The sequence below is a fragment of the Manacus vitellinus genome, unplaced genomic scaffold (assembly GCF_001715985.3).
Source record: "Manacus vitellinus isolate BGI_N305 unplaced genomic scaffold, ASM171598v3 scaffold_60_pilon, whole genome shotgun sequence".
NCBI classification, from domain to species: domain Eukaryota; kingdom Metazoa; phylum Chordata; class Aves; order Passeriformes; family Pipridae; genus Manacus; species Manacus vitellinus.
Genome location: NW_021940687.1, coordinates 2486947 through 2505936, shown reverse-complemented (window position 1 = coordinate 2505936; position 18990 = coordinate 2486947). Strand labels below are relative to the sequence as shown.

The 18990-nt window shown below is 45.6% G+C and overlaps 1 protein-coding gene across 1 annotated transcript; it reads left to right on the top strand.

The window, feature by feature from the left end:
* The first annotated feature begins 328 nt into the window (after positions 1-328).
* On the top strand, positions 329-16941 carry PASK (PAS domain containing serine/threonine kinase). Its single transcript, XM_018083171.3, has 16 exons — positions 329-530; positions 1456-1691; positions 2772-2942; positions 4060-4200; positions 4765-4899; positions 5580-5867; positions 6243-6342; positions 7878-8052; positions 9404-10284; positions 10874-11055; positions 11517-11684; positions 12450-12575; positions 13168-13302; positions 14737-14936; positions 16157-16290; positions 16548-16941. The coding sequence occupies exons 1-16, from the start codon at positions 359-361 to the stop codon at positions 16709-16711; spliced, it is 3408 nt and encodes a 1135-aa protein (XP_017938660.2). The 5' UTR covers positions 329-358; the 3' UTR covers positions 16712-16941.
* Positions 16942-18990: the final 2049 nt, after the last annotated feature.

Below are 18990 nucleotides of genomic sequence, written 5' to 3'. Positions count from 1 at the left end.
GCCGCACTTGCTGATTCAAAACTGGACGTGACTTCCCAGAGTACCAAAGCTTTTGCTTTTAAAACCGCCCGGAACGGGGAGAGGGTGCTGGGTGGGTGCTCACTAGATCTGGCAGAAACACGTCGGTCACAGGTGTCCTACACCACCAGGGCAGAACCATAAGTCAGCCGAGTCGCCGCACAGAGCAAACACCGATCAGGACACGCCAGGAACGGGTGCATTGCTGTAACTCACAGGGCTGTGCCTTGGCTCGAGGGCACCGCTCCTGTCAGCGTCAGTGCCAGCCCGCCAGGCTGATCCAGTTCCCTCTGTTTCTGTTGCAGCTCCCCGGGTGCGGCGTGGCAACCAGAGCGTGATCATGGCAGCCAAGGCTTTTAGCGCCTCTGAAGGAGGCCTTCTGCCTTCATCGGCGGGTTTAGTCCTTACTTGCTTGAATGATTCTGATAAGCTAAGTAGGTCCTACCCCTGGGGCAACAAGAGGAGGAAAAGTCGTCTCTCTGGACTCTGTCGGCTTAGAGCATCTCTGTCTGGTGAGCATTGTACTGTGAGATTGAGTTTCCATGAAGCTTTCAGATCTTCCTCCTCCCCTTCCCCAAACCTAGAGGTGACAGCATTAAGTATCTGCCAGGATACACTTGTTCAGTAAGCACCTGAGCTGTGGATTACTGCAGGCTGGGAGAGTTTACAGGGAAAGCATTACTAGATAGGTGCTCTGCACTTGTACTTGTCCCTGGGCAACTTTTATTGCCTGCCATTGGACCACCTTGCCATCTTCTATAATTATCTAAACCACAAAAGATTTCCAAATGAGGAGAAAGATGTTGTTATGCTGGATTCTGTCGGTGTGTTCAGATACAGGTCTCCTTGTTTTATCGTGGTATGTTCATGCTATGTGCACTGCATAAAATCAGAAATGTCCTTCTGATGAGTTGTTCATAATGCTTCTTCCAGTACTGCCAAACCTTCAAAGCTCCTTACTGATTTGGGATTGGAGTGATGGTGTTTGGCTGCTTATGCCCCCTCTTAGAGAAATGTTCTTTACAGGCAGAACCTTTGAAAATTTTAGTACAATCACTTGGCATTGTGTAGCTTGAAACGTTGGTGTGAGCACAGGTATTTCGGTGTGAACAGCTAAATAACTGGCTTCTGACAAATGCAGTGTTTAATAAGGGCTTGAGCGTTTACTGCAATTATTTAATAACCATTTCATTTTTCATTTGAAAGATTTCAAAACATTTTAAAATCTGCTAAGTGAAAAATGAAAGTTAAGCAGTCTGGTTGAAACTTATGGATCTTGGCAAATTTTTTTAATCTGTGGACTGATTTTACACGTTCCAGTGGCTGTGATTCCAAAAGATACATTTATTGGAAGTGCGTCTGTTTTATTTTTTTAATTCATTCCTCTGACACTCCTGGACGGTTACAGCTACATTGCTGATCTTTCTCTTTTCCTAGGGGAGAAATGGAGCTCTTACTGTTTGTCTTCACTGACAGCTCGTAACATTTGTTCCAGCAAAACTGGTAACTCATGGGCTCAGTGGGATTCCACCTCTCTCTCTGCTTCCACTGGAAGTTCTGCTTCTTGCTCCTTTTTGCATGCCCCTGCTGTGGAGGTTTCCAGCCAGCACCTCCCAGCTGCTGCACGCAACCCAAACAAAGCCATCTTCACCGTGGACGCCAGCACAACAGAGGTATTAGCAGGACTGCCTGCTGCACTGAGCTCTCTGTAACTGGTGCAGGTTGTATGACATCAGACAGGCTAAAATGACTGTTATTCCTACGTGTAATCGGAGTGCTATGAAGGCATTTTGCAGTCTGCTCCAGCTCAGCAGTCTTCTAAAGGCTGACGACGAGTTTATTTCCATTGCAGGTTGTAGTTAGCAAAATACACAATACAATGGCAGAAGCATGGATGTCTTGAGTCTTTTTTCAAACAGCCCAGGGAGGTGGGCTCCCCATTCCTAGAAGTGTTTGAGGCCAGGTTGGACGGGGCTTGGAGCAACTTGTTCTAAAGTATCCCTACCCATGGCAGGGGAGTGGAACTGGATGGTCTTTAAGGTCCCTTCCAGCCCAGATTATTCTGTGATTCTATGATTCCATATGAATGCAGCTGTGAAGTGGCATGAGGGAAGAAAGAAAAAGCAAAATGTGCTTCAAGCCTCCTCTGTGTAAAGTACCAGCCCTGGGATGTGTTTGTGGTAGCACGAGGTCTCTTTATCTGCCCCAGTAAATATGCCTTTTATGTTGGGAAGTATTTCTCTGTTTCTGTCCTGAAAGGAATCTAAAATTGAATCCTGACAACTTTAAAGATCTGTGACATTTTTTAGCTTGAACTGGCAGTTTGGGTTTATCCCTCTTAAAGGCATTTAATCCTGACTTGCTCTGTGAACACAGACTCAAGTGTGTCAGTGGCTGGTATAATCACTGCACACTTTAGAGGCTGGACAGGATTTTGTGGCTTGCCCAGGCTTTGCTTGCAAGTACAGCTTTGTAGTTTTACTTCCATGGATGTAATGATTTACAGTTAAAAGAAAGCAGGAAACCTAAATGGAAAGCAGTGTCTCAAAACCTCCTAACCAAGAAGATATGTCCTAGAATAAGAAGCTTTAATGAACTCAGAATTCTAAAGAACCACTCCATTTTCACTAAGAGGAAGGGATATTACAAGACATTAAAGCAGCAACCTGAGGACATGATGGTTTATTAACGAAACTTACAGCTTTTATTCTTTGTGTTGGTTTGGGTTTTTTCTGTTTTGTTTTTTTTTCTAGATCTTAGTGGCTAATGATCGAGCCTGCAAGCTGCTTGGGTGCAGTAGTCAGGAACTCATTGGTCAAAAGCTGTCCCACTTGATATCCAAACCCAGTCAAGAGGTGTGGGAAGCTGTGGGTGAGGAGTACCTAGGAACTTATGAATGGTCATCGGTGGTTTCAGGAACTGTGGTACGTGAAATGTTCAAGGGAATATTCCCCACCATCTCTGAATTCCCACATCTGCAAACTTTTAAACCATGACTTGACCAAATCAGAACTTAAAGCACATTAGATTTTAAAAAAACTTTTAAATCAATATAATTGCTTAACATGGAAAAAGTCTATTATGAAAAAGTTCCCAGTTGTGTGGTCCTTAAAAATATATTATAAATTGTCTTAAATTGCATGGTGCATATTATAAAGTTACAAACCAGTGAAATATCTGTGCCAAAACACCATAGTTTGTGCAAAAGAATAGAATGGATATTTTTCCTAGAATGGGGTTGCTTATAAGAGAACTGCATGAGAAATGTCTCAAAACTATTTTCTTTTGCTACTGTTGTGAGCTGTCAGTAGAAAATCCTTGGAAAATGAGCTCATATTCTTCCTGGTGTGTTATTTTTGTACTGAAATTGTCAGTATCTTAGAGCTTTATCTTCCTGAATCTTCAGCTGGATATGGGGGGAAAGAAAAAAACAAAAGTTTGATTCAGTGAAACCCAAGATAAAAATCAAATATCTGGTAAAGGCACTAATTCCAAGCCATTCCAAGTACTTTGTAGGAGTCACTGTCTAATTCATAAACCCATTCCGTCAAAATCACATAAAAGGCTTGATATAAACCTTGCAGGCTATAAGATAAATAAACACTTTCTGATCTGAGAAGAATCTGCTCCCGTAAGAAGTTAAACCACTGGATTTTGCATCTCAAAGTAAGAACTATGTTACTACTGTGGAGTGTTCATTTGCACCACTGGGCATCCTGAGAGGCATCTCTGAGAGGCACTTCTCACTGAATGCAAGGTGTTAGAGTGGCTGAAGGAAATGCCTTTAGTCTTCCTCAGGCAGGGAGAGATGATATACAAGTAACATTTTGTGTATGATCAGTGATTTATTTTCAAACCTTTTCATCTCTATGTTAAAACTGTGTTTCTTCTCATAAAATAATAGGAAGTAGCCGAGAAACAATGTTTTTCCAACAGTGACAGGGAGATATCTTGCCTCAGTACCTTACTCTTCTTTGAAATTCTTGCTAAGTAACCACAGTCTGAGTAAGTGATGTCTCCATCTCTGCTTCCTGGGGACAGATGGATGTTAGAGGCCACCTCAACGAGAGGATCCCTGTCTCGGTCTGGCAGAGGCAAATAAGAAGCAAGGACACCCAGCGCTGTGTGGTTGTGCTGGAACCAGTGGAGAGACTTTCAGCTTCTGTTTGCTTCAGGGTTGACGTGAGTGTTGTCCTAACAATCAAATGATGTTGTGATGACAAGTTTATGTGTGAGCTGAATGTATCTAAAAGGCAGCAGGCACAGGTGACTGTTTGTGAACACGGGCTGTGCCCATAGCAGTGCCTGAAACCAGGATTGTGCACGCAGGACCTGGGCATGGATCTCCCATGTGGCTCTCCTTGATGTGTTTTGCAACCCACATGAAGTTATGCTGTCTCTCCTCAGGGACATCTTACATTTGAGCAGTGTTGGTTTGGCCAGGGGTTGGTTATTTGTGGTGTGGGTGCTCTTGTGAAGGGATCAGCTTGCTGAGGAACAGTTCTGTGAGGAGTGCTGGACTCCTCTGCCTCTCCCCCAGGAAAAGGGCAGGCTCCCTGCACAGTGATGTCAGAGTATTGCATTATGCTGTGTCTGCTTTTATTGAGTGAGTTGTGTCCACCAAGGGACTGCAGAATGAAATTTCCTTCCATTGCTTAGATGTTTGCAGAAACCGTTGTCAAAGGATTGAGTGGACTGTGGCTAAAATGCTAAAGTTTTAACAGTCCTGTAAATTTTCTTCCCAAGGGGGAGATTACATCATGTGACCTCCTTTTTGCCCATCTCCATGGCTACCCAACATTGGAAGAAGTAGTTGGGCTCCACATAAAGGACCTGATTCCTTCTGTGCAGATCCCTCCTCTAGGCAAAAAAATCCCAAAGGTACAGTATAAGCACCAACCTTATTTCTTCCATAGCCTTCCCACTTGGAACACATGTGTGCATGCCATTTTCCCTCCTCATGTAACAGAGAAGAGCTTTTTCAGAGAGAACCCTAATTCCCCTGGAAAAGGGTTTGCTGCTTATTTGTGGAGCTGCTGCCTGAAGAGTTCCTAACTAGGAATGAGACCAAGCCTTGACCTCTCACTGTGGAATCTGTCCTGGTGAAAGACACTTTTCTCCAGTACTGTGGCTTTTTAAGACACTCTGCTGTCTCTGTAAGCCCTCTAAGGTTCCTTTGAATTCTTTAGTTTGTTTTAATCATGTCTGTCTGAGGAGTGAAAGAATACCCAGATGTTGCAAATGCCATGAAACTGGGCATCTAGGGAGTTTAAAGAGGCCTTCTCCTGAATGCTTAATTTGCTGAAAAGCTGCAGTATGGGCTGGTCCTCATCATCAAGATATTTATCTAGGAGTTCAACACTGGGTTCCAAATCCTTAGAAAACCAGATATTGTTCATTTTGATATTCGCAGGTTCGGTTTGTTTTTCTTTTCCTGCTCCTTTTTCCTAAGAGTTCCTGTGTCATTTTATATGAATACTGGAATAAAGCAAAAACATTTGGTTAGTTAGAGGTTTTCTGTTTGAGTTTTGGTTGGTTGGTTTTTTTTTGCTTTAATTTAGAACCTCAGGACCCAGCGAGCTGCAGGCCGATCCAGAGAGGGTAACGTGTTTCCTCTCAGTTTAAAGCTGCAAACCAGCCTTCTGGAGGAGGACCAAGGAAGGCTGCAGAAGGATGGGATTCTGCAGACAGAAGGCTCTCTCCCAGGCTATCAGTACTCTGCTACAGTTGTGGTTTTTTCCACCATCAGTGGTCTTATTACTGTCCAGTCAGATGGAATCATCTGTGGCATCGACGATAGTTTTGCTTTAATGCTCTTTGGTTATGAGAAGAAAGAACTGTTGGGAAAGGTAAGATAAGAGGCTTAAACCCTCCCAGAAGACTGCTACATCTGGCAGCATATCCATTGGAATTGTGAAGTTGTCTTTTACACTCCTTGTTGTCTGTGACAAAACCTCTGTGCTCCATATGTTCAGTAAGTGAGGTGTAGGATGATACAGCACCAATCCCGTGCTGTAATTGCTAAGACTTGCAGTGCTGAGGGGCTAAGTATGGATTTCAAGTAGCCCAAAGCAAACTGCACAGTCCTATGCTCTCCTTTAGTCCTGTGGATCACTTTTGCCTGGCTATCCGTGACAATGGGGTTCATGAACATGGATTGTTAGCATTTGCCCCCGTTCTGTGAGCGCTGGCTTAGCTTTATGAGGCTTCATTCTTTGTTTTAGAACATTACATTCCTGATTCCCGGTTTCTATAACGACATGGAGAGAAGCAGTGAGTGTTCCTTGCCTTTCCCTCCTCTGGATGACTCCACGGGGACAGAGGGTGAGTGCCTATTTGAAGGTGTTGCTGCCTGCCCTCCAGCTGGCTCTGGCTGCTGTAAGGAAGGGAGAAAGAGCAGGGACTAGGGGTTCACCTGCAAACATGGGGACATTCTTCATAAAAGCAACATCCCTCCATGCAGTTTTTAAATTGGGTTTCCACTATAACTTCAGGTAAAGAGAATTATTCACCTAAGATTGTGCTTCTCTCTTTGTTGCCAGGAAGATGAATCTGAATATCCAAGTTGGAAGTTACACTGTCAATAGAGAATGCTTTATATTTAACAAGCACTTCCCCTCCCTCCCCTACTAGGATCCTTCAGTATTTTAAGATGTGTAAAATACAGCTTTTGTGACTATACTGCAGCAGGGCTGTAGATGCTTAGGATCAATATTTTAAGGGAAAAATCTAATATTCTTCTGAATTGGCTTGTGTTGCTGGCTAATATTCAATGTTATGTTGCTGTGGTGTTTCAGTTAGGGAAGCATCACATATTCTTCTGATGCAGTTTGCTGCATTTATGAAAAATTTATCAAAATTTTACTTCTCTAAACACAACAGGAATAAACAGAAGCAAGGAAGCCTCATGTTTCCAAATCTGTCTTTCCAGCTAGCTCAGCCCGACACAGAGAACAAGTGCACACTTTCATCCATATTGCAGGAGATCTCTTCTGCTGTTTTTGTCTCCTTTTGTTTTTTTCCTCCTTTTCTTTTTTTCCCCCTTTTCTTTTTCTCTTTGCTTAGAAAGGCACATCTGCATTGAAACCAATGCACCCCACTGGAACAAAGAAGAGTTCCTAGACGGTTTCTTAGGTAATTCTTTGATGAAATGATGCCACTAATCTAGGAATAATTCACTTCTTCACTGTTGGCACTCAGCCTTTACTAATGGAAGGATTGTTCTAGATTCAGATCTCGTTGCTCATTACTTTCTTCTGCAGCAACAGTACTTGGTTTACTTCATCTTTCAAACTCATGTTTTCGCTTCTGATCTGTTGTCACTGGAAAATGAAAGAACTCTGTGTCCTGTTCTTTCAAACATATTTAGATGGTGTACTTTTTTTATCTTACAGCTTCAGTGAATTATATAAATCCAGTACAAACCTTGTAATTTTATGTGTTTGGAATGGACAGTGTTTGTGTGTGGTTTGGACTTTTTTTTTTTTTTTTTTTTTTTTTTGCTGCTGCTATTTGTATGATCATTTTAATTCCAGTCTCTATATGTTATTGGCCTTTTTTTAGGTCTCTGAACTTCAATTCAAGTAGCTAACCCATGATACCAATACCTGTCCAAGAGCTCTGATAGAAAAGCAAATTTTGTCAGCCCTAAAACATGTAGATTGCTGCATGTGATGATTTTAAAAAATGAAGTAGAGTGGAATGCTCATATTTGGACTATTTTGCCTTAGTCAAGCCTTTTATACTCAATTCCTTAGGGACAAGACAGACTGAGGCAGTTCCAAGTTTATTTTTAATAGCCTCTGAAGACTAAATATAAAAGGTTAAGTTGGTATGGTTTTGTTTCCTCTTTGGTACAGACAGCAGCTCCTTGGCTGCATCTTTAGCACACCTTCTGTCACGAGATGAAGAGCAGAAATTGGAACAAAGACACAAGGGTGACAAATTAATACATGATGAGAATAAACAAAAGAACGGGACCAGTTTCTTTTCTCCTCCCTCACCTCCTGAAGTGGCATCCACCCCCACTAATAGGTAGGCACTTCATGAACTGCGTATTCACTTGGGAAAATGAAGAGCTGTGGTGGCAATCACCAGCAAAACCTGTTTTTTTCACCAGTGTGATGTCTGTGGGAAGGTGCAACAAGGGCCTTCCACATTTTGCTGTCTTTAGAATCTGAGTGCTGTTTGCAAGACAGGCTGAGCTTTGCCTACCTTAGGTTTTTATTTGGATCTGCACAACTCACCATTGTAAAGTTACAGGAATTCCAGCTCTAAAGGGGACCAAATGCTTCACCCAGACTAGGGAAGGTAATTAGGCTCTGCCTTCTCTACATCATAAACAGTGGATGTTTATCTCCTTCAAGCTGGTGTTGCACTGAAGCCAGATTACCTGGAGTGAATTCTAAGTGTTATTCTTTTTGGTGCTCAGTGTAACTGTCAGGTCATCCATTAAAACAGGGTACTGTGTTACTGAAGTCCAGCCATTTTTATTCTACCTTTCCAGGTCTTTTTCCTGTTACAAGGTTAGAAATTCTGTACAAGTACATATATGATGCTCATGGTTTACTGTAAGTCAGATTTTAAGCATTAAAAATTCTAGCCCTCAGACAGTATTTACTGTCCATTTTAAGATATAGACTATTCCAGCACAGTTCTTGCTGCTTTTTAAAGAGACTGACAGTTTCCCACTCTTGGTGCTCTCCTGGATTTATGTCTCTCATATCATACTTAGGTTGTAAATGCTCTACTTTATTGTTTTTCTACGCTGCTTTTTTACTAATGGAGATGTTTGCAAAACACCTTGTGCAATACCTTGGACTTCAGTGAACCCTGGTTAAACTGATGGATGGGGACATCTATCTCCTGTTGGACAGAAAAGGGATCTCCTGTTCTCAGAACTGGAAGTATCATGCCATGTGTACTGGCTTTTTTTTTTTTTGTGATGGGAAATGATCTATGATCTATATTTAGAAATTAAGCTAAGCTAGAGAAGGAAATTATCCATAGGGAAAGAGTGCCATTTGAGTGTACCTGCTCTTATCTGGAAAATTTGTTAGGATTTTGGATGCCTGTGCCAACAGCTTTCTACCTTTTTCTTTCAAACAATTTAAAACAATTGGTGCAGGTTTTAAATAGTGGCTATGGTAACAAGAGTAGGTAGGATACAGCAGGACAGTTTTCTCATTCTTTTGGCACCATGATGTCGCTGTCAGCTTTGAATCTTTGCAGTGAGGACAGCCTTGCTTACTGATGGGCTGTCAGCCCACCAGAGAGCCTTATCCCAAAACCTGCCTTGACACAATCAGAGCAGTGGAACAGTGTAGAACAGTGGAAACTTCAGGATCAAATAATTCTCTAAAGATGCTCTCTGGTTGCATGTTAGTTCTAGGCTAGAAGACATTCTAAACACCTCATCCTATGGCCCAGTGAAGCTGCCTTCTGTTGTTACCTGTAACTCACCTGGAACACCAACAATGAATGAGCCATGGCCAGGGACAGCACTGGACTGCAGACAAGACTTTCAAAGCCACGTGGTTACAGGTCAGGCATCAAAAACAAACTCGAGGTGTGATGCAGAGCATTCCAGCCTTGAGCAGGTTGCTGTTGAAAACTGCCTGCTAAATGATGCTCCAGCCTTCTTTGCACATGAAAGAAATACTGTCTATGATGTTTGTCCAGCAAATAAAGTGGGTCACAGTGCTTCTGCACCAGGAGTTGCCACAACCTCTGAAGATGTTAAAGAATCAGACACTGAACTGAACTGTATTTGCTCTGGTCTTGAGGTACTGGGTCTGAACACTTGTGTCAAGGGGAACTCAGACAATTCTTTAGGTATTGCTGCAGCTCTTGTAGGAGCATGCTCGTCTGATGCAGTAGACTCCAATATGCTAACTGAGACAAACAGCACTTTTTCTGCTGGTCAAGGAAAGCAGCTGCTGAGTGGTGTTGCCACAGAAGCTGGTTCTGGGTGGCTGGCCTTCCAGGGGCATTTGCAAAACTCTGAAGAATCCTCCAAAGCATTTCCTGAGACAGCCAAAACTCTTGCAGAAAGCGTGGGGCACGACGCCGGCAGAAACCCCCAGAGAGGCAAAGGGGGGCCTGAGGAACTTGGTCAGCTGCAGGGACAGCAAAATATGGAGAGGAAAGTAACATCAACCCCGGTGAAACGAGAAGGGAGGCTCAATCCAGCAGCTCCTTTGGTCTGGGAGATTCTGGAAGGCAGCTACACTGGGAATTGCTGTCACAGAGACGGTTCACAGCTCAGTAAGTTAAATCTTCTCCCCTTCCCAAAACTTTTACCAGGGTCCTGTTTTTCACCCACATTTTTGCAGAAGGCAGACAGTTCTGGTTAGAAGCTCACAGTGAAGAGGAAGGAAGAAGCATCTAGAAGAAAAATCAGTCATTTAAGTCTATTCAGAGGATATTAGAAAAGGAGCTGGTATAAATGAATATAAAATACAAAGTTATTAAGAAATTAATCCCGACTGAAAAGTCAGAAATATTCTAAAACACAATTAAAAAGGTTGAACCTGATAACTTTTTCTGAACAGAAAATACACTTTAAAAAATCCACTGTAAAATCTCCATTTTTGTGTAATTTAGAATAACAATGCAAAATGAATAATCACAGTTGGACCCTGACAAAAGTTTCTGCTGGAGGTGGGAGCTGTGGAGGTAGCTGATAGGTACCTCTAGAATAGCTATGCTGGTGTCAGCCCCTCTGATGGTTCTTTAGTGAGCAGGTGTTCCCCAAATAAATAGCTCTTTGTTAAGAGCTCAGAATTTTGTCTGTGGTCTTGCTAAACACTAAAGTTGCATTCTACCGTTTTAACTTCCTCACCTGTTCCTACAGGTATACTCTTTGAGGTGAAATGTGCAGAACTGCAGGACCCCACTGTACTTTTCTGTGTCTGGGTGGTGAAAGACCTTTCACAGAGCCAGAAGGAAGCTGTAGCAAAGACTCAGCTTTTGCTCTCCAGCCTAGCAAGCTCTGCCCAGTCTGTGGCTGATCTTTCTACAAACAGTCTTGGAGAAGTAAGAAATCCTATCTTTGAATACTGAGCATTTCTTTCCTTGTTTGATTGTTAAGTTGAAGCTCAAGTCAAAAAGTTTTTCAAATTAAGGTCGCGAGGTGGTGGGGTGGATATTTCTGTTTCTTTGTTTTCCTACTTTTATGTTAAAAGGAAAAGGTTTCAAATTGCTATTTTGTAACATTTCTGGTGTGCGGGTTAGTGTAGTTACCTTTCCAACTTGAACAACACTGTTCCAAACTGCAGGAGACTCCAAGGAACTGCTGTGTATTGAAATGTACTGCAGATTAGACCTGTACTTAACTTGTCTGGTGATGGTTGTCGCTATCATAACCAAAGATTTCTCCTTTTAGCAATTCTTGCAGATGTGTCTGTTCTTTTCAGTATTTATTCATTTTATAAACGTGATCCCGTGGCTTGCTCATTTTGTTTTCTTGCCACTGTAACCTGTATATATGTACCTAGGCCATCAGATCAACTTCTCTTTTCAATAATTCCCGAAGAGCTGAAGAGCTTGAAGGATTAAGAGCATGTGAGGGAGAATACACAAAAAATTACAGCACTCTCAGTCTTATTGGCAAAGGTGCTTTTGGCTTTGTCTGGACTGCCAGGAGCAAGAAGGATCATCAGGAGGTGAAGTATTTCTTTTAGCTCTACTGCAGTAATTATTTAGGATGAAAACTGAAAGGTTAGAGTGTTCATATTCTGTCAACACTGCACTATTAAAAGCTTCTGTTTTGTAGTTTGGGGTTTTGCTTTGTTTAAACAGAAATCTGAGAAAGCAAACCTCAGGGAAACAGGACAGCAAAATATTTGCATTGATGTATGAATGGGAGACAGCAGGTGCAGAATGAGCTAATGAACTGATGAATGTAGCTAATGAACTGATGAATGTAGCTAATTGAACCTGTTGAAAGAAGTTAACATAAGCTGAACAGAATTACAGGTTTTAATCTTCTGTTACTAAAGAAAATGGCAAACCTCTAAGTCTTTATCCTGCCATGACTCAAGGATGTGCAGTAGAGATGTTTATGTTATGGGACCCTCTTCTTTACAGCAGAAGTATCAGCAGAAGTATCTCACGTTTCTCTGCATGGATGTTAAGTGCTCATTTCCCTCCATTGTACCCCTGTGCCACCGCTGCTGTAACTGGTTGATAAGACAGCTGGCCTGTCAAAGCCTTTGGAATTCAGAACAGCGATAAATACGTGCATTTATGTGCATCATTTGGCTTCCAGGATTAAATTACTTTAAAGGTGTTTAAAGATATTGTAGCTATTCACATTGGGTTGCTTCTATCCTTCTAGTAATATGAGTGACTGAGTTCCTGGAGATTAACTCACCTGACACTCAAAGCGGTGCTTTTGCAGGCGATGCTGAATGCTGTTGTCTGTGTAGGTTGTCGTGAAGTTCATCTGGAAGGAGAGGGTGCTGGAGGACTGCTGGGTCGATGATCCTGAGCTGGGGAGAGTCACTCAAGAAATTGCAATCCTGCTGAAGCTGCAGCACCCCAGTATCATTAAGGTACAGTGGCTTGGAGTGAATGCAGTTTGCATCAGGTGGTTCATTTGAATACTTGGTGTCTCCTGTTCCTCTTCAGGAATGAAGTCTCCTGCACTGAATCTGCCTTTTCAGGAAAGAAAGGAACCTATCTATCCTACTTTGTTTAGGAGTGTGTGTCACAGCAGACTATCGCTTGCTTTGACACTTTTACCCCAAACTGATCTGAAGATGTGACTCTTAACAGAAAAAAAGCCTATACACTATTTCAAGATGATAATACGCGTATCTCAGAAATGTGATGTCACATCTGAACATGTACAACTTCAATAAATAATCTGGATATATTTCTTGCTTCGTCCTGTTTGGTTTGGGGTTGTTGGTTTTGGTTTTGGGGGTTGCTTTTTTTTCTTCAGAAAGCAAATTCCTCTTAGGTTTAATTCTGCTCTTGGTTTTAGCTCTGTACTCTCTTCAAGAAACGTTTGTGCTCAGTGAAATGAGACTTTGAAGATTATAATATACATCAATTAAATCTCCAAGAGGAGAGCAGTGTTTATTAAAAAAAAAAGGCTGTTTGAGGATGAAACACATGATTAAAACAGTCTGTTATTTATAGGTGCTGGATGTATTTGAAAATGAATGCTTTTTCCAACTGGTGATGGAGAAGCATGGCTCGGGTCTGGATCTCTTCACATTCATTGATAATCAGCCCAACTTGGATGAGCCATTAGCAAGTTATATATTCAGACAGGTGAGAACACAAATGCTACATGCAGGTAAGATTTGGCTAATATAAGAACCAGGGCCCTGTTTCACTTCATACAGGCTGATCAGCTGGTGTGCTGAATTGGAGTCATGTTCAGTGACTGCAGAACCTTTCCTCGTTAGTCTGTAGGACTGATTGAAATGCTGCCTGAAGAACCCTCGTTAAGGTTTACCTAGAAACTTGTAACAGAGAAGCCTTTGCAGGACCTTACTGCCTGTAAGGGTTTCCAGTGGAGCCATGGCCCCTCAGCTGTGACTGGGGCAGAACACAGCCCCTGTCACCAGGATGCCATTCATGTAGTAGTCACATTTTCTCTGAGGGAGGAAGAAAGCTCACAGAAGCTGCCCCAAGCTCCACAAAAAGCCACATTTTCACTTAGTTCAGTGCTTTGTTTAGATTGGTTACAGGGGTAAAGGGCTCTGTTCTTTAAATCAAGAAGTTCTCTTGGATTTTAGAGTGGCATAATGCAAAGTAACTCAGGGTAGTTTTCCTGTGAGTCAGGAGCTTGCCCAGTAGGTGATTGAGAGCTGAATTGTCCTCTGTTTAGTGAGTTAACCGCAGCAGCAGTCCCCAAGTAACTCCCCCTCATGAGTTTTGGAGTAAATTCCATGCTCTGTGGTATGCAGGAATAGTTATACACATGCTCACCTCCCCCACATCCCTGCTGTGCCCACCCTCCCCTCACCTGGAGTGTTGATGTCCCCTTAGCCTTGTGATGGTTCAGCCCTTTCCCTAACCCAGCCTGCAGTTTGTAGGGCTGCCTTGTTCTCTCAGATCTGTACAGCATTTCTCTGCAGAGGATTATAAATAGAAACTTTTCTCCCTCAGCCATCTGCTTTTCTTGTTAAATGCATTGCAAGGATCACGAATGTCTCCAAGGTGGTATCATTCTGATGCTGTCCTTAATTATGGCACTAGTGCATGAATTGTGCAGGAAGAGGAATGGAATTTGGGAGCGACTGTATTATTTATACCAAACTGTTCTCTTAAATGCTTTGTCATCCTGCAGTATGGGAGGTTCACAGTAATATCCTTCTGGAGAAGCCAAAAGACCCTCCAAACGAAGCTGGGATAAAAATAGAGTAACCTGCAGGATTGTAGCAGTGAGTTCTGAAGCTTCTCACCAAAAAAAAAACCCCAATCACATCATGACTGCAGCATCCCCTCCTCCTGCACATTTGTGAGAGGAGAGCAAGCAAAGCCTTTTGTAATTGTCTCTCCCAAGAGCATTGCAGCACCCGCTGCAGCAGTGCTGACAGGCAGACCTGGGATCATTTCCAGTTACCATAATTAGGATGTATATCTTGTTTAGATGGTGTCAAAACAAGCCAAAATGCGACTCTTGGAATACTGCGATGCCACATCGATTATCCAGGACACCTCTGTGTAGTAACACCTAGTTCTTTGCTCCTCTTTCAGCTTGTCTCAGCTGTTGGGTATCTCCACTGCAGGAACATCCTTCACAGAGATATCAAGGATGAAAACATTGTCATTGCTGAAGATTTCACAATTAAATTAGTGGACTTTGGTTCAGCTGCCTACCTGGAACCTGGGAAATTGTTTTATACCTTCTGTGGGACACTTGAGTACTGCTCACCAGAAGTGCTGTCTGGCAAACCGTATGTAACCCTCTGAAAAGTTATTTTTGTGCCATCACACCAAAAACCCATGTGTGCAGGGCTGGAAGCCAAGTTGCTGTGCCGTTGGAACTCTGCTAGAGTATCCAACCACAGGGAACTGCAGCAAGATTCGAGGCACTGCAGTGACAGAAATCGCTTGTGAAAGTTTGAGTGCATACAAAGTAGGGCACTGTGGTGACAGAAATCAGTTGTAAAAGCTTGAATATGTACAAAGTTGTTTCTAAGTCTGTTGTCAGGCTTTCTCCACCAAAAGCTGCTCTTTTAGAGAGGTGGTGTAATCAAGTATTGCTGTCAATAGCACCTGCCTTGCGTGTCTGTGCCTCGTATTCTCACACTCTCATCTTGTGTGTTCTCTCCTTTCCTACGTGCTTCCCTGTACTTGAATTTTTGCAGTTTAATCCTTGGTCATCTCCCCACTGATTTCTGTGCTCCTTGGGACTCGAGGATTCTTCCCTTGCAACTTCTCTTGCTGCTGTTTTGGATGTGCTGCCTGAATCTTGGCTGTCTCTTCCCCCTTCTTTCCCTCTCCAAGTACTCTGTACCTAGCAGCTGGCAGTCCTGTACCTGCTCCACAAGGAAGACTCCCCATCCCAGGGTGGTACCTGCAGTGATTGGATGTGCCTGTACGTATCTTGCTCCCATTTCACTGCTGTTTTCATTGGTCCTTCAGGCAGCTCCTCATAACAGAGTGGGGGGAAGAAGCAATGCCAGGAGGAGAGGAAATTCCCACTGGGAATGAGATGGAAGGTGAAGCGAGCAGCTCTTCCCTGGGAGTTCTCCCTGTTACTGTGTGAAGGAACTGTCATGTTTTCTCAGATGGAATTCTTTTGTTTTGAAAGGGCTGGGGGGACCTGTTTGCTCTTCCAGTTAAATATTTACTTGATAGTTTTGGCTTATGGTGAAGAAGTTGTAGGGGTAAGTTCTCTTGTCACCAGCTTACGTGTGTGGCAGTCTGGGTACATGTTACACACACTCATCAACAGAAACTGGTTGGCCATTCTGTGGTGGTTTTTATTTCCTGGAGAAGGATAATGCAGACTCCTCAAACACATGAGAAACTGCTTAGAATTCTCACAAACTTCCTATGTTAAAATAAAAATTGGGAAAAAGGGCTGCCAACCTCCTTTTTTCTTTTTACTTTCTTTTGCAGATAGGTATATACTTGCAATCTGAGTTTAGGCAAGCTTATCTCTGCACAGGTACCATGGCCCCGAGCTGGAGATGTGGTCGCTTGGCATCACCCTTTACACCTTGGTGCTTGGGGAGAATCCCTTCTGTGAGCTGGAGGAGGCCCTGGCAGCTGTCCTGAATCCTCCTCGCCCTGTGTCAGATGGTGAGCTCTTTCCATTTGCCTTTTTAAAGGAGTGGATCTCTTTTTTAAAGGAGTGGGAAAGTATAAGCAGTGTTTTTTCACCACGAGCAAAGGGGAAGCCTGAAAAGAAGCTCCCCAGTGTGCTCTGTGATGATTTTAAAAGCTGCTCAGTGCAGCAGAGTTTGGGCAACTTGTCAGTCTTTGAATATAAACCATATCTCACATTCCCAGGCTGCCTAAAATACATCCTGAGCCATCCCTCTGCTGTCTCTGCCCAGGTCTCATGGATCTCATGGCTGGGCTTCTGCACCCCCTTCCAGAGGAGCGCACGACTCTAGCTGTGCTAGCCGAGGATCCTTGGCTGCGGCAACCCGTGAACCTGGCTGATTACACCTGGGAAGAGGTGTACATCTCTGCTGAGCCAGGTGAGACCGCCTCCTGAAGGCTTCTTCATCCAGCAGTGATTTATAGAAGTCTGAACTGTGTTAGCAGGATAGTTCCCAAACCATGTGTGCCCAGTTTATTAGTGTTCTTACCCAGCTTCAAAGCTGTGAGGCCAAGATTTTAACGTTGTTCAAATTGTCCATAACTCAGAATATATATTTATTGTCTGCTTTTATTTTTTATATGTAGTTTTTGTATCTTTCTAAAAAGTGAATGAATAAATTAGTGATAATACCTCTGGGTGTTTTCTGGAGTTTGTGTGCGCAAAGGAGCCTTAAAATCAGACATGTAATCATGATTTGGGGGCGGGGGGCTGAGGTAGTGATGTCTTTTTTTTATGTTAGAGTCCTCTATATCCAGGAAAGTAGTCCTTGATTTTGATGAGACAGAGATGTTGGAAAGAAAAAATAGATTCAACGGAGAGAATTTGATTGAGACACAGGTAACAGGAACATTTTGGGATGCACCTCAGGGTTAGGCTGCTTGGGAGGAAGTGCTGGGAGAGGCAGCAGTTCTTCCTGGCTGCAGCTGCTGTCTGACAGCAGCTCTGCGGAGAAGCAACAGGATTCAGCTTAAAGCCAGGTAAATTACTAGAGATTAGCTCTGAGTCCGGCTTTGGACTCTGCTGTCTCCATCCGAACACATAACTAGCTGCCTTCCCGGTACACTGTGTTCTGTAGCACCGCGCTGGGGCTGTGCTTCGGCTCCGGCCCGGGCGGGGAAGATGACCCGGGCATCGCCTCTGCGGGCCATGGGCAGCGGGCACGGCGCCCCGCCCGCGGTACCGCTCTGCTCGGGGCGAGGCAGCCCTGCGTGCCCGGGGGAAGGCCGGGCCCGGCTCCCACCCCGGCGCTCCTCCCCGTTCCCCGGCGCTGCCCACAAGCGGGGGCGGAGCAGCGCGGCGGGCCTTCCCGCCTGCTCCCCGCGGGGCCGGGCCGCGGCCATGGCGGGGCGCGCTGCCGCTGCCGCTGCCGCGCGGGGCCGGGCGGGCGGCGGTGCTGGCGGGGCGGCGCTCCTCGCCGCCCTCCGGCCGTGCCCCCGCCGCGCTGTGGGGGGCGGCGGCGCTGCGGGCCATGGGCTTCAGCCAGGAGAGGCCCGCGGCTCCAGGGGCTGCAGCCCGGCTCGGCCCCGAGCGGGGAGCGGTGGCGGCGCAGCTGCTGCTGCTGGGCTGAGCGCCGAGGCCGCCCTGCGCTGCTGGAGCAGAGCCCGACGCTGCTGCGGCTGCCCACGGAGCAGCTGCGGGGAGCGCGCCGAGGAACTGGGCGCCTGGGGCTGGACGGAGGTAGGGCGGCGTGGGAGGACGGGGGGGCGACCGGGGCCCGGCCCGGCCCGCTGACCCTGTGCTGCAGGTCGGGCCCGCCGGCCCCGCTGACCCTGTGCCTGCAGGTCGGGGCCGCCCGGCCCGGCCCGCTGACGCCTGTGCCTGCAAGGTCGGGGCTCGGCCCGGCCCGGCCCGCTGAACCCTGTGCCTGCAAGGTCGGGGCTCGGCCCGGCCCGGCCGCTGCCCTGTGCCTGCAGGTCGGGGCCCGGCCGCGGCCGCTGACTCCTGTGCCTGCAGGTCGGCGGAGCGGGCGCTGAGCCGCTGCCCCCCAGCTTTTCGCCGTGCCCGCGAGGAGGCTGGCGCGCGGTGCGGCTGCTCGCGGGAGCACTGCCTCTTCACGGCGGAGCAGCTGCGGGAGGTGCTGGGCACCTGCCCCGCCGTCCTGCTGGAGGAGCCGTGCAGCCTCCACCACCACTTCCAGGTGAGCATCGGCATCCCTCTCCCTGCCGGAGCCTGCCGCGGGGATGGGACTGTGCCTGACACAGCCCGTCCCGCCCGCAGTACGCTTACTTCAGAATGGGAGTCCGGCAGAAGGAGATGGTGAAGGCTCGACTCTTCCAAATGCCCTTTGCCGAGCTCCGAAACCGGCACATCTTCCTGGAGCGCCGAGGGCTCTACGAGACCCCACACAAAGGGCAGATACAAACCAATAACCCAAAACTGAAGGACATCCTTCAGCTCTCCGAGAAAGACTTTCTGACCAGCCTGGCCTGCTCTACCCTGGAGGAGTATGAGGTCTTCAAGAAGCTGCTGGCTCGGGAGGAGGCAGAAGAGGGGAAGGAGGAGGAGGTGGATGCACTATATGCAGAGGAAGATGATGATTTGGACAGTGAAAGAAGTAAAACAGCCCCGGAGTGAGGAGGTGAGGCTCCGAGGTGCCCGAGCCCTCCCATGCTGGCACACTCCCCCACCCCATTGCGTACCCATGGGTGCTCTGGGCTCCCACCCAGCATCAG

What these genes read in the sequence shown, in the direction of transcription:
- PASK (XM_018083171.3), top strand. Translation starts at nt 359, where the DNA reads ATGGCAGCCAAGGCTTTTAGCGCCTCTGAAGGAGGCCTTCTGCCTTCA. An exon ending in CAGAGACGGTTCACAGCTCA is followed by an intron (nt 10,285 to 10,873) that starts GTAAGTTAAATC and finishes CTGTTCCTACAG; the next exon opens with GTATACTCTTTGAGGTGAAA. An exon ending in CAAGTTATATATTCAGACAG is followed by an intron (nt 13,303 to 14,736) that starts GTGAGAACACAA and finishes CTCCTCTTTCAG; the next exon opens with CTTGTCTCAGCTGTTGGGTA.